At 55.5% G+C, this 14,565-nt stretch overlaps 1 protein-coding gene across 5 annotated transcripts in view; it reads left to right on the top strand.

Annotated features, from left to right (window-relative positions):
* Nucleotides 1-14,565, top strand: part of UHRF1 (ubiquitin like with PHD and ring finger domains 1) — a 33,548-nt gene that overhangs the window by 15,941 nt on the left and 3,042 nt on the right. For all 5 annotated transcript variants that reach the window (XM_045086085.1, XM_045086079.1, XM_045086075.1 and 2 more), the window contains 12 exons: nucleotides 660-875; nucleotides 6,134-6,234; nucleotides 6,336-6,522; nucleotides 6,854-6,977; nucleotides 7,072-7,179; nucleotides 7,480-7,584; nucleotides 8,377-8,483; nucleotides 9,678-9,840; nucleotides 9,938-10,075; nucleotides 11,437-11,584; nucleotides 11,670-11,824; nucleotides 12,805-12,909. In XM_045086085.1, the coding sequence (XP_044942020.1) occupies nucleotides 660-875; nucleotides 6,134-6,234; nucleotides 6,336-6,522; nucleotides 6,854-6,977; nucleotides 7,072-7,179; nucleotides 7,480-7,584; nucleotides 8,377-8,483; nucleotides 9,678-9,840; nucleotides 9,938-10,075; nucleotides 11,437-11,584; nucleotides 11,670-11,824; nucleotides 12,805-12,909 (1,657 nt within the window). The remainder of the gene's footprint in view (nucleotides 1-659; nucleotides 876-6,133; nucleotides 6,235-6,335; nucleotides 6,523-6,853; nucleotides 6,978-7,071; nucleotides 7,180-7,479; nucleotides 7,585-8,376; nucleotides 8,484-9,677; nucleotides 9,841-9,937; nucleotides 10,076-11,436; nucleotides 11,585-11,669; nucleotides 11,825-12,804; nucleotides 12,910-14,565) is intronic.

Raw genomic sequence — 14,565 nt, 5'->3', positions numbered from 1 at the left:
CTCATGGGGACCCCCTCCTCGGGGACAGCTAGTTGCAGATGCGCTCCCCCCACCCCGTTTCCTGACTTCTTCTGTCCCTACCATGCGTCATTGCTGCGTGAGGCCTCTCTAGATCTAGTTTGTTGTCTGTCCCTTTCTGGCATGTGCAAGTACTTAGCACTTATCGTGTGCTGGGCACACGGGTCCGTGTCTCTGCACGTGGAAGAGGTCTGGGACGGGCTCGGGTGACCACCACAGGTGACTCCAGGCTGGGCGGCTACATCTCCTGGCTCTGGAGGCTGGGACTCCACTTCACTGTGCTGGCGGGTTGCTTCCTGGTGAGGCCCATCTTCCCAGCTTGCAGACCGGCCGCCTTCTCGCTGTCCTCACACGGGCTTTCCCTTGTGGGGCCGCGAGAGCCTGCCCCGGTGTCTCCTCCTCCTTGTAAGGACTCCCGGCAGGTCTTTTTTCCGGGGACACCGTTCAACCCACAACACCTGTAATTCGAACGTGTCTTCTAGGCCTGGGTATTTTCCTTACTGGGAGCTGAGCTCATCGGGGTGGGGACTTGACGAGCCACTGTGACCAAAGTAACCTGCACTCGTGTGGGCACCTCTGCCGTCAAGGGAATGAAGTCGGGTGTGCCGCGGGATCTCATGACCGTGCGGGTTTCCTCCCAGCTACCCGGAGAACGGAGTGGTCCAGATGAGTTCCCGGGACGTCCGGGCCCGTGCCCGGCACATTTTCAAGTGGCAGGAGCTCGAGGTGGGCCAGGAGGTCATGCTCAACTATAACCCGGACAACCCCAAGGAGCGTGGCTTCTGGTACGATGCAGAGATCGTGCGGAAGCGCGAGACCCGGACGGCGCGGGAGCTGTACGCCAACGTCCGGCTCGGGTGAGTGGCGCGGCCCCGGCGCCATCCAGCCGGGGCCCCGGCGGGGAGGCCCTCCGTCTCTCACGTCCCTCCGCCTGGGCGACGGTCTCTGAACCCCAGGCTCCGACGGTGGAGGTTTTTGTTGTGTTGTTCTGAATTTGGTGAATAGGTAATAATCCCAGAGTGTCAAGATCCAGGCAGTACTGAAGGAACGTTCTCCCTTCTTCGTTCTCGTTTGGTCACCCACTTCTCCTTTCCGGAGACCTCTCTCTTCCTGTCACCTGTGCGTAAGCTAGCATAAACAGGCACAGAAGCAAAGCGCACGTAGGATACAGTCCGCATCCGGGATCAGCAAAGTGCAGTCTGCGGCCGGATCCAGCCCTCTGCCTGTTTTGGCAAATAAAGTTTTATTGGCACACAGCTATGCCCATCTCTTCACTGAATACCCGTGGCTGCCTTGGTGTTAAAAGGGCAGAGTCCAGTAGCTGAAGAGAGGCTGTGTGGCCCACCAATCCAAAAATACTGTCTGGCCCCTTTTAGGTATTTGCCAAGCCCTGTTCTACATGTGCATGTGCCTGTGTAGATATACATGACAGAAAACTCACCACCTTAACCACTTCTAAGTGTGCAACTCAGTGGCATGAAGCACACTCAAGCCATTGTGCAGTAATCCCCACTCTCCGTCTCCAGAACTTTCTATCTCCCCACATGGAGACTCTGTCCCCATGAAGCACAGACTCCCGACCCCTTCCCCAGCCCTGGCTCCCACCATCTGTCTCTATGTGCATGGGACTCCTGGGGACCTCCTGGGAGTGGGGTCTTGCAGGTTTTGCCCTCCTGTGTCTGGCTTCTCTCACTGAGCCTGGTGTCCTCAGAGTCCATCCACCACAAGGTGTCAGGATGTCCTTTTTTGTGGTCCAGTAACATTCCATCATGTGTATAATGCATATGTACACACAGATATTTGGGTAACAGCATCTTGAGCAAAGCACAGCAAGTGCAAAGGTCCTGGGGCAGGCCATGCCTGGTGCATTTCTAGCAAGGAAGCCAGTGGGGTGGAGTGGAGGGGGAGAAGAATCAAGACTGTGGGAGCCTCCAAGCAGCATGGTCCAGAGAGGTTTGGAACTGGCATTCTTTCTCTTTTGCTGGTAGCCATTGGAGCATTGGACCATTGAGCATTGGTAGCATTGGAGCAAAGCCACAGGCTTTGACCTACAATTAAGAATTCCAGCTCTGGCAGCCTAGACAGGAATGCACTGCAGGGGGCAGTGTAGGAGCAGGGACACCAGGGTGGAGACCTACGCAGGTGTTGGGGCAAGGTTCTGGGGCTCAGGCCAGGCTACGGCCACGTTATGGTTAATGAAGAACGAGTGTGTTCTTTCATTCTTTTCTCTTTTTTCCTTGTTTTCCTCTGCCCTCATCTTCTAAATGTTCTGCCCTCTTTCTATTGGTTGATTTTTGTTCTTTCTCTAGTTTCTTTTTTTTTTCCTTTAAATTTATTTTTATGTGTTTTTTTTTTTTTTTTTTAAGATTTTATTTATTTATTTGACCGAGAGAGACCAGCAAGAGAGGGAACACAAGCAGGGGGCATGGGAGAGGGAGAAGCAGGCTTCCTGCCAAGCAGGGAGCCTGATGTGTGGCTCGATCCCAGGGCTCTGGGATCATGACCTGAGCCAAAGGCAGATGCTCAATGACTGAGCCACCTGCGCATCCCCTTTTTCTAGTTTCTTGAGGTAATAAGAAACTTAGGCTGTCGATCTGCGGCATCTCCCCTCCCTAACGCCTGCCCTTAGCGCTATACATTTAGTTCTCAGCACTGTCTTCACGCCTCTCCATGTAAAAGTTTGCTATGTTGTATTTTTCTTTTTCTTCACCATTCTTTTTTTTTTTTTTTTTCCTTCCAGACTTCCTCTCTAGCTCCTGGCTTCTTTAGAAGTATTGTGTTTATTCCCAAGTGTTTAGAGACTTCTGCATTGTCTTTCTGTTACTCATTCCTATTTTCTTTTTTTTTTTTTAAGGTTTTTTATTTATTTGACACCGAGCACAAGCAGGGGGAGCAGCAGGCAGGCAGAGGGAGAGGGAGAAGCAGGCTCCCTGCTTAGCAGGGACCCTTCCTCCCGTGATGCGGGGCTCAATTCCAGGACTCTGGGATCATGACCTGAGCCAAAGGCAGTTGCTCAACCCATTGAGCCACCCTGACACCCCCTGATTTCTAATTTGACTTTATTATTATTATGGTTTTTTCTGTGGCCCCTGGTAGGGTCAAAGTTGCTGAATATTCTGCAGTTGCTTGAGGAAAAACCAGGATATTCTGCTGTTGGGCAGAGTGTCCTACTTCCATCTGTTAGAGCCTGTTGGTGCTCCCTTCTGATTCTTGCTGATTGTCTGTCTGGTTCCCCGTCAGGTGCTGAGGGGTGCCAGCGTGCCCACCCTCACTGTGGGGGTGTCTGCCTCCGCTAGGCCTCAATCAGTGTCTGGGGCACACACGTTCAGGGCAGCTCTGTCTTCCCGACTGAGGGACTTCATCATGTTGTGATTTCCCTCTTGTCTAGTGGTGTCCTGGCTCCCAGGTGCTTGTGTGTCTGTCCACACCTGCTTTGCTTTTTCAAGTTAATGTTTGCAGGCTGTATTTTCTTTCCTTTTACTTTCAACCCGTGTAGTTGGATTTGAAGTGAGTTGCTTAGAAGCAGCACATAACCGGTGTGTTTTTTAATCCATCCTGGCATCTTGCCTCTTCATCGGCACATTCACACCATTCCCGCGAGGTGAACATTGATGTGTTACGACTTAACGTCTGCCAGTTTGTCATTTGTTTTCTGTTTGTTTCCTCCGTTTCTCTTTTTCCATCGTTCCCATGGGTTACCTAAACACATTTTAGGATTCTGTCCAGATTTGCGTACTGTCTTTTGAGTATCGCTGTGGATAGGTTTTTTAGCGGTTCCTCTGGATTTTACCATAAGCATGCGACCCACTGGTTGTCCCTTTTGCCAGAAACCCATCCTTACTTATGTCCGTTTGTACTCACTGAGTAGCAGACGGAGTTCAGATCTTTATCTCAGTCCTCCCCTGTGTCTTGCAGAACTCCTAAAGAGGATAATCTGTCATATGTGCCCACTTTTCTGCTTTTTCTGTTTCTCTTCTGTTGCTCCTAAGAATTCCTTCCTGTATCATTTCTTACCTGAGGAGCTCCCTCCCTCATCCTGTAAGGGCGTGTCTGCCAGCAGTGGATTCTGTGGATTTTCCTTCACAGGAGAGTGCTACCAGCCTTGTCGTACTGAGGTGACTCTCAAGCATTGATTCATTCTATCCATACATGCTTTACAATTCATTTCTTCTTTATTTCTGTCAAGTTTTTATTTATTTGAGAGAGCATGTGCAAGCATCAGGGGAGGGAGAAACAGGCTCCCCACTGAGCAGGGAGCATGATGCGGGACTGGATCCCAGGACCCTGATATCATGACCTGAGCTGAAGGCAGAGGCTTAACCAGCTGAGCCACCCAGGTGCTCCACGAGTCATTTCTTTAAAGTGACTCTACCTAAACAGTTATGACGATGTTGTCACAATGTAAAGATGTCATAATTTCTTTTTTTTTCTTTTTTAATTTATATGTTCATTTTAAGTCTTTTTTAAAAAAAGATTTTATTTGTTTATTTGACAGAGATCACAAGTAGGCAGAGAGAGAGAAACAGGAGCAGGCTCCCTGCTGATCAGAGAGCCCGATGTGGGGACTTGGTCCCAGGACCCTGGGATCATGACCCGAGCCCAAGGCAGAGGCTTTAACCCACTGAGCCACCCAGGAGCCCTCATTTTAAGTCTTTATGCCTTTTTTTTTTTTTAAGATTTTATTTATTTATTTGACATAGATAGAGCACAAGTAGGCAGAGAGGCAGGCAGAGAGAGGGGGGGGAAGCAGACTCCCTGCTGAGCAGAGTCCGATGGGGGGCTCGATCCCAGGACCCTGAGATCATGACCTGAGCCGAAGGCAGAGGCTTCAACCCACTGAGCCACCCAGGAGCCCCTAAGTCTTTATGCCTTAATCATAATTTTTTTTTTTTAAGATTTATTTATTTATTTGACACAGACAGAGATCACAAGTAGGAAGAGAGGCAGGCAGAGAGAGAGGGAGGGAAGCAGGCTCCTTGCTGAGCAGAGAGTCCAAAGCAGGGTTCCATCCTAGGACCCTGAGATCACAACCTGAGCTAAAGGCAAGAGACTTAACCCACTGAGCCACCCAGGTGCCCCCGGTCATAATTTCTTAATGACTTATTCAGTCACTGATTTGTTTTCCAATTTCCTCACTTGTTTTTGTAACCTTTTGGCTAGTTGGGTGTACGGAGCCTGCGCAGACTTCAGTCAGCTCAGTCTGTAGCACTTAAGCCACTTGCATCTTCAGGTCTCCCGTCCTTTCCTCTTTCCCCCTTTCCTTACCAGGTTATTTATTGAGGAAGCCAGGTTGTGTGTCCCACAGACTCTCCACCGCCTGGGTTTTGCCTTCCACGCCCTGTGGCACCATGTCCTCTGTGCCTCTGTCCCCAGGGTTTCCCGCGAGCCGGCAGGATCGTCTGTGCCTATGCAGCCCGGGTCCGTGGCCTCGGCCACTCATGATGTCAATCACTCAAAATATGGCGAGCTCGGGCCAAGCTGACCCGGAAGTGTAACGCACACTGGAGGTCAGGGACTTGGTGCTGGGCAGGAATGCGAAATAGCTCATTCCTAGTTCTGTCCTAGTCATCACCCGTGGAAATAGTACCTTGGGACCCGTGGAAATAGTATCAGATTACGTAAAGCCCAGCATGGATTCTGCCTGATTTTACTCGTTCAGCGTGGTGGTTGGAAAACACAGAATGACACAGGTGGCACGTGTCTGGGACTCCACTGGCTTGCCATTGGACACTGTTGGAGATGTGGGGTTGGCCCCTGGCCGTCACTTGAACCTGGAGGAGTTTTGCATTTTGATACAAGGAGACTGAGCAGACCTCACCTTTCAGTTTTGTGTATGGGGCCTTGTTTAGTCATGGCTGCCTGTTTGAAAGACAAATTCTTGTCTCAAAGGCATGTGATGAAACTGGGGTTTATGCGTTGTCTTGGTCTTGTCTCTGATTTAGTAGGACTTGAACCAGCAAGGGGAGAAGCTCAATGAATGTGAGAGGCCTTGATAAAACTAGATAGAACCAGAGGCGTTTCTCTGCTCGGAGCAGCGTGGGAGGCGGCAGAGTCCTCCCTGCTGAGGCACCTTGGCTTGGCCAGCTGGAGTGTTCTAATGGCTTCTACCTCACAGGGGTGGTTCGCTCAATGACTGTCGGATCATCTTCGTGGACGAGGTGTTCAAGATCGAGCTTCCGGGCGAGGGGAGCCCCGTTGTCGAAAACCCAATGAGAAGTGAGTTCCGATCCTGTGTTTCCGTGACTCCCCTGTCGGGCGTGGGGTGGGGGCTGCCCGTCCCGGCGCCGCGGGAGCTGAGCCCCGCCTCCCTCGTCCAGGGAAGAGCGGGCCCTCGTGCAAGCATTGCAAGGACGACGAGAACAAGACCTGCCGGGTGTGCGCCTGTCACCTGTGCGGGGGCAAGCAGGACCCCGACAAGCAGCTCATGTGCGACGAGTGTGACATGGCTTTCCACATTTACTGCCTGTGCCCGCCCCTCAGCAGCATCCCCAAGGAGGACGAGTGGTGAGCGGACGGGCTCCTCGCTGCCTGTCGAGTTTTCCTGGGGGTGTCCGGTATCCCCAGATGAGCTTTACCTTCATTGCTGGGCAGCGCTGGGAGATGCCTGGGGGAGAGGGACGAGCGTCTGGGCGTCCAGCAGAATGTTCTAGCTCTGTGCCACCTGTCAGGGCACACGTGGCTACTGAGCACGTCCGATTGGGGATCGGGGGCGGCTGGGTTCCTGCTTAATATTCCTGAATTTAGACTGAAATGCTCTCCCTTCCCCGGACCGCGCAGGATGGCTGGGCGCGGGGGCGGGAGGCAGGGACAGGAGGTGACGTCCCTGCTGTCACAGGTACTGCCCCGAGTGTCGGAATGACGCCAGTGAGGTGGTGCTGGCGGGTGAGAAGCTGAAAGAGAGCAAGAAGAAGGCGAAGATGGCGTCAGCCACGTCCTCCTCGCAGCGGGACTGGGGCAAGGTGAGGCCGCCCCACGCCCCGCACCCCGCGCCCCCACCACCCTCCCTGCCCCACATGCGCTCACTCTGCTCTTCCTTTGGTCCCGGACGGACAGGGCATGGCGTGCGTGGGGCGTACCAAGGAGTGCACCATCGTCCCGTCCAACCACTACGGACCCATCCCGGGGATCCCTGTGGGCACCATGTGGAGGTTCAGAGTCCAGGTACCCCCCGACTTCCTGGGCTCTGGGGCCGGGCCCACGGGTACTGGCCTCCCAGAAGCCCCTGCGCCTGGGCAAGGACCACCCTGGGGGCAGGTGACAGGGTTGGACTTCAGGCCAGGTCCTTCCACGGTGTGGCTCAGACTTGGGGCTTCTGGGGGAGGGGCTCTCGGAACAGGTGTGATTGGCTTCGGCAGAAAAGTCAGGCCGCTGGCTTTGGAAGTGGGAGCCAGAAGGGTTGGGTTGAGCTGCTCTGTACAGCCAGTCCCAAAGGTGCCATTTATCACCTGGTGGTTTGCGCAGGTCAGCGAGTCGGGGGTCCATCGACCTCATGTGGCGGGCATCCACGGCCGGAGCAACGATGGGGCTTATTCCTTGGTCCTGGCTGGGGGATATGAGGATGACGTGGTGAGTGTGGGGGGAGCTGTTCCAGATTTTTAAAAATTTATGTATAAAATAAAAATTCTATACACATAAAATTTATTCTTTCAAGTATTTCTGAATGCACAGCTCAGCGGCATGAAGCACACTCCCACTGTCGTACAGCCACCCCTATCCTCCGTCTCCAGAACTTTCCATCTCCCCACACAGAGACTCTGTCCCCATGAGGCACGGACTCCCACCTCTGCCCCAGCCCTGGCTCCCACCGTCTCCTCTCTGCCTCTGGGGACGGGACTCCTCTGGGAGTGGGGTCCTGCAGGATGTGTCCTGGGTCTGGCTCCTCTCACTGAGCCCTGCGTCCTCGGGGTCCCTCCCCATCGTGGCAGGTGTCAGGATCCTTTCTTTTCTAAGGCTGGATCGTGTTCCGTTGTGTAGATGGACTGTACCATGTGTATCCTTCATCTCCCAATGGACAGTGGGGTTATTTCCACACTTAGCTTTTGTGAATAATATAACTGTGGACATGGGTATGCAAACATCTCTTCAGGGCCCGGTTTTCACTTCTTTTGGGTATAGACCCAGAAGTGGGACTGCTGGATGGGACGGTAACTTGTTTTTAATGTACTGAGGAGCCTCGGTACCGTGGTCCATCACGGCTGCGCTAGCTTGGTCTCCTTCTGCTAGCACACGGACGCCTGGGTTCTCCTCATTCTGTGTCTTTGAGGGTTGTCCTCTCGATAGGTGTGTGCGGGGTAGTTTTTGGCCGAGTCTCTCCTCCTGTGTCTGGAGGGCTCAGCCTGGCCTCCTTGTCTGTTTCAGGACCACGGAAACTCTTTCACGTACACAGGCAGCGGTGGTCGAGATCTTTCTGGCAACAAGCGGACTGCAGAACAGTCTTGTGACCAAAAGCTCACCAACACCAACAGGTTTGCAGAAACAGGTTTCCTTTCTTTGCTAGCAGGCTTCTGCCCTATCCTCCGGCAGCTACACGGGGAGAGGGTTGGGTCTTTTTTAGGGTGTATGGTCAGGAAGTTCAGATTCCTGTTACAAGTGTGATGGAATGTAGAGATGATGAGATCCATTTCTTCCCTTCTGTTTGCTAAAGGCTCGTGAGTCCGTCAGATGTGTTAAAGAAAACTTTTCCCTTAGGCCTCTGTTGTAACCACTCAACTCTGCTATCACAACACAAAAGCAGCCTCAAAGCCCACATAAATGAACGTGCATGGCTGTGTTCCAATAAAACTTTATTTGCGAAACGAAGGAGCGGGCCAGAGATTGCTGACCCCAGACCACAGGATGGGGAAGGACTTTGTAAGCACAAAAAGCATTCTGACGCCAAAAGAAAAGCTGGAGATTTGATAACTTAAATATTATAAATTACATCAATAGAACCCATATGTAAAATGAAGAGGCAGACTATTTGTGGGGTGGGTGTGCTGCAAACATGACCTATGATGGTTAGGCTTTCCTATATAAAGAGCTTTGCAAATCAATAACAAAAAAAAACGAAGAAAAGCAAAGGACATACAGGTCATTCACAAGAGTGCAGAGCACCAATGACCATGAAAAGTTAAGTTCAACTCAGGTTATCAAAGATATAATTGAAGCAGTGGCGAGGCTCCGGAGTGGTCCCGAAGGAGGTGCTGAGCCTGAGCCCTGGTCTGCCGGTCCCGGGGCCCACGTGGCCCTTGGTGCGAAGGCCCTGCCTGTGTTCGCACACCTCCATCTGTGGAACTTACTCTTGCATAGTTCTGGAGCCCAAACTCTGAATTTGAGGGGTGGGCTGGGCTGTGCTCCCTCTGACACCTCTGGAGGGGGATCCTCCCTGCTGCTTCCAGCTTCTGGTGGCCGTCGGTGGTCTCCGGTGTCCCTCCAGCCTTTGCTTCCTTCATGTGGCCTTCTCCCCCGTTCCTATACCTCCACTAACCCTTCCTTAGCAGGACACCAGTTGTTGCTTTTAGGGCCACACTAGTGCCCCCTGATCTCCTCTGAGCTTGAACGCATCTGCGGTCACCCACTTTTCAAGGAAGGTCGCAGTCACAGGTTCTAGGGGTGAGAATGAGAGGCTCTCCTCTGGGTGGTTGGAAATGGGATCCAACCCACAGTGATTCTTCCCCCAGGGCGCTGGCTCTGAACTGCAGTGCCCCCATCAACGACCGCAAGGGGGCCGAGGCCAAGGACTGGCGGTCCGGGAAACCGGTGCGGGTGGTGCGCAACGTGAAAGGTCGCAAGCACAGCAAGTACGCCCCTGCCGAGGGCAACCGGTACGACGGCATCTACAAGGTGAATGGCCGCCCTCCTGCCGGCCCCGCCCTCCTGCCGGCCCCGCCCCGCCCCTGCCGGCCCCGCCCCCGCCGACCTCCCCTGGGCTTCCCCACAGGTGGTGCGGTACTGGCCAGAGAAGGGCAAGTCAGGCTTCCTGGTGTGGCGCTATCTCCTGCGGAGGGATGACACTGAACCTGGCCCCTGGACAAAGGAAGGGAAGGACCGGATCAAGAAGCTGGGGCTGACCATGCAGGTGCGCCCAGGCCCAGCCCATCCGGAGCCTCCTGCCCCACAGCCCAGGCCCCACGCTGTCCTGCTCACAGCCCGGTTTTCCTGGCCAGTCACTGGGGACCGTGGGAGCTTGCCTTCTTGACCCGAAACTCGTGGGTTTCCTGTGATCTTAAATGAATTCCCAGGCACCGAGCTGGTCCCCCCCCCTTGCCCCCACCCAGTAGACCTAGGTGGTGGGCAGCTGGTGGTGGTGTCTTCACATTCATAATTTGAGGGTGGAGAGCCAGGCCTCCTTGTTAGAGCTGTGTTCTGGGAGGAGTTTGTGCGACATCCACGTGGCCTCTGGGTTCTTCCTTTTTGCTAGGCTTCATGCCGCCTCCAGGTGCACAGGGGCAAACCCAAAAAACCGGCGGGATGTGGGGAGGAACGCTCCCCCGGAGCCCTCGCTCCCCTCCGTGCAGCAGCTAGAGCTCCCAGGGTTCAGCCGGTGTGCGGCGCGCCCTTTCTGCCCCATAATTATGGTGTTTCTGTTCATTATGGCGAGTCTCTTCACAGCTGGTAACTCAGTGTGGGACTATTTAAGGAATCTTAATTGCTACTGAGAATCAGATAGCGCCTCCCCCCGGGGTCACGAAGTTGTCTCTTGCACTTGATGTTTGCACCATGGAGAATTTCAGAAGCTAAGGAACAGGGGAGAAAAATAGCCGCGGGATGGGAGCTGCCAGCCTCTGGTGGGGGTGTCAGTGACGTCACACTTGTGTTGCCGGAGACGCTGGACAGTTTCTAGATGACATGCTGGAGAAATCTCCCGTGATCGGAGGTGCCTCAGAGTCGGGGGTTTTCCTCAAGTAATGCCTGTTAGACCCTGGGGGGGCCCCAGACTCCTCAAAATTGGGTTGGGAAGCCAAGGCCTTGGGGCCATGTCTTTGTAAATCCGTTCGCTGGAGGCCCAGCCACACTGGTCCATTCCCTTCTGAGCCCTGCCGGCTTCTGGGCTACCTCGGAGCTCTGAGGCTGGGAGGGCTGACGCCTGGCCCCTCGTGGGAGAGCTTGCCTACCTCTAAACGAATCAGTGAGGAGAACGATTAGACGCTCTTAGTCGCCAGATCTGACGGCGAGCATGTTCTGTTCCTGCCCTGTTCACCGCTTCGCCTCTGCCCCATCAGGTGCACGGGGTGCCCTAGCCCTCTTGTCCTTGGTACGTTGGGTGATGGGAGGCTCACTTCCCAGAGCTCCCTAGAGGCGGAGTCGGGAGGAGGAGTCCAAGTCTCGGAGGCGCCAGTGTGGGCTGGGCCGGGGGGGGATCTGTCCACGAGGGAGGGGGCAGGAAGGGGGAACGCCCCCCGCCCAGTGGTCCTCACGGCCAACTCCCTCCTCTTGTAGTACCCGGAAGGCTACCTGGAGGCCCGGGCCAGGAAGGAGAAGGAGAAAGAGAACAGCAAGAGAGAGGCCCAGGAGGACGAGGAGGAGATGGAGGAGGAGGGGACCTTCACGTCCCCCAGGAAGGGCAAGCGCAAGACCAAGTCCGGAGGTGGGGGTCTCTGCGGGCAGCCTCCCTGCGTGCGGGCCCGGCTGCCCACCTGCCCGCTCTCACCCGCTCTGTTCTGTCCCTGCAGGTGGCAGGGCTGGCGCTGGGTCCCCGGGAGGGACCCCTAAGAAGAGTAAGGTAGAGCCCTACAGCCTCACGGCCCAGCAGAGCAGCCTCATCAAGGAGGACCAGAGCAACACTAAGCTGTGGAGTGAGATCCTGAAGTCGCTCAAAGACGGGACAGTGAGTGCCTGCCACCCCCACCCCTACCTGGCCTGGACGTCCTCTCCCCTCGTCATTGTTTACGGGTGAAATAGAAAGCATTCCCCATTGCCACGTGTCTAAGTGCACAGCTCAGTGGCGGGAAGCACACTCACCCTGTCCTGTGACCACCCCATACCCTCCGTCTCCAGAACTTTCCATCTCCCCACACAGAGACTCTGTGCTCGTGAAGCACGGACTCTCCACTCCCTGTGCCACCCCTGGCTCTCACCCTCTCCTCTCCGTCTGTGTGGACGAGACTCCTCGGGGCCCTCCTGGGAGTGAGGTCCTGCAGGACGGGTCCTTCTGGGTCTGGCCACTCTCCCTGAGCTCATTGTCCTCGGGGCCCGCTCCCCTCGTGCAGGGGTCAGGGTCCCTGCCTTCTTAAGGCCGAGTAACCTGGCATGGGGGCGGACCATGTTGGGTGTGTGCATTCACCTGTGGGTGGGCACTGGTGGCCACAGGCTGGCATGCACCCCTGCTGGGACCGCGGTGCTGAGCCACAGTGGGGGGCGGTGAACATCGCAGCTTCCCCGCCTCAAGCACAGTCCCCTGCATGGGACCGTTGGGTCAGGAGGTCTGTCTGTGTTCAGCATTCTGAGCTGCTGAACCAGGCCTGTCTCTTCTGGATCCTCCTCTGCCTTGAGCAGGATGCGTGACCTAGATGGGTGGCTGCCAGCTTGGTGTCCTCCGGCCACAGCCCATACCTGGGGGGAATGGGCTCTCTGTGCCTCCCTCCGGACAGACCCTTCCCACCTTGGAGTTGGTCTGTTACCTCTGGCGTCCTCTCCGGGCTCTCGGTCCTGGTCACCTGGTCTCGGGGCCTTGGCCTTCGCTCCTCTGGGCTGTGTTTCTTGTCCTCACATGGGCAAGAGCTGCTTCTGGCCCCTGGAGGGTTGAGGGGCACCAGGTCCGACACTGTCACAGGGGGGTCCAGTCCGCTCTCACACGCTCTCCTCCAGTTCCAGAAGTTCCTGAGTAAAGTGGAGGAGGCGTTCCAGTGCATCTGCTGCCAGGAGCTCGTGTTCCGGCCCATCACGACCGTGTGTCAGCACAACGTGTGCAAGGTGTGGGGGCGGCTGCGGGCCGGAGCGGGGGGTGGTGTTCAGACAACACTGTCCTCCTCCTGCCCACCTCCCTGGGACCTTAAGCCACGTTGGTCCTCTGCCTGTCCCTCCAGCAGGTCATAGACTACCTGCCTTAGGAGTGTTCTCTGGTTCTCCTGTCTCCAGAACGTTCTCCCCCGGCCTCCTAGATGGCTGGGGGTCCAGGACGGGAGAGGGTGGGTGGCAGTCCTAGCTTGAGGTCTGGGTGTGACAAACATTGACTGAGCATGCCGTGGCCTGGGCTGGAGAGGTCTGAGATGTTTGGCTCTTAGAGGAGTGGGAGGGAGGGCTTCCCAGAGGAGGTGGAATCTCGAGGTGGGGGACAGAATGGCATGCACAGAAGCCTGGACAGGCATGCAGATTGGAGCAGTGGGGGCCTGTAGGGGACGAGGGCTGGGAAGTAGGGCCTGGAGGATTGTCAGTCAAGAGGGCTGGACTGGAAGAGAGAAGGGGGGTGGGGGGTCGGAGGTCGAGGTCTCCTCTGCAGCCGTGCTGATGCTGGGGTGGGTTGCGCTCTGCGGGGGTGTCCTGAGGAGCAGTGGTTCGACCCCGCCCCCTGCATCATCGGGAGGCAGAGTTGCACAGCTGGGTGTGCTGGTGAGTGGGGAAAATGGCTTTTTGGTAGTGTTTTCTAGTCAGACTCGGTCTGGAGGAACTTGTGGGCAGTGCAGGCAGATAGTTGGGGCGTAATGGACTGGCCTCGCCTCGCTGAGCTGCCAGCCCCCTTTCTCGCCTTGGGGTTATCCTGGTCTAGGCTCCTGTGTCCGCTGCCTCACCAGGGCCAGGGCTCTGTGACCATCCCCCAGTGCGGCAGGTCAGGCCCTTCTCTTCTCTGTCCTCGGGCCCTGCAGCCCCGCTGTGTGGCCCAGGACAGAAGCTCCGCGTGCCCCGAGCAGGGGTTTTGTGGCCTTGGAAAGCCACCCAGGAGCCCCCGTGCCTCGTGAAGAGAAATGAGGCAACCCCTTCCCGGCCAGCCTCCATGCCACAGTAGTCTGGGCTGGGTGCGGACAGACGGCACCCATGGCAGAGCTGGTGGGTCAGGCCACAGAAACTGCGTGGGTTGTGGGGAGTCTGGTACTGAGCGTCTCAGCAGAGTCTGCACGGGTGCCATGGAAGAAGGGGCTGCTGGCCTTTGTGTCTGTCCCTGGTCACCACAAGAAACTCAGCCCCTGAGTGGTCACAGGAAGACGGCTTTGGCCTACGTGTCCTAGCACTTGATTTTGTTTCTACTCTACTAAAAAATTACTTGATTGTAGTAAAATACCCACAAAGTAAAAATTACTATCTTAAGCGTCTCTGAGTGTACAGCTCAGCAGTGTGAAGCACACTGACTCTGTCCAATGACCACCCGTTTCTAGAACTTTCTATCTCCCCAAACAGAGAATCTGTCCCCACAAAGCACGGACTCCCCACCCCCTGCCCCAGCTCCCACCATCTCCTCTCTTTGGATGGGCCTCATCTGGGGACCTCCTGGGAGTGGTGTCCTGCGGGGTGAGTCATGGGTCTGGCTCCTGTTGCTGAGCCCAGTGTCCATGTCGTCGTGGCAGCTGTCAGGATTCATTCCCCCACCTTTTTCTTTTCTTTTAAAGATTTTATATATTTCTTTGACAGAAGGAG

Source organism: Mustela putorius, unplaced genomic scaffold (assembly GCF_011764305.1).
Source record: "Mustela putorius furo isolate JIRA1106 unplaced genomic scaffold, ASM1176430v1.1 tig00000095_pilon_pilon_pilon, whole genome shotgun sequence".
NCBI lineage: Eukaryota > Metazoa > Chordata > Mammalia > Carnivora > Mustelidae > Mustela > Mustela putorius.
The sequence above is the reverse complement of the archived record's forward strand: the minus strand, read 5'-3'. Positions and strand labels throughout refer to the sequence as shown.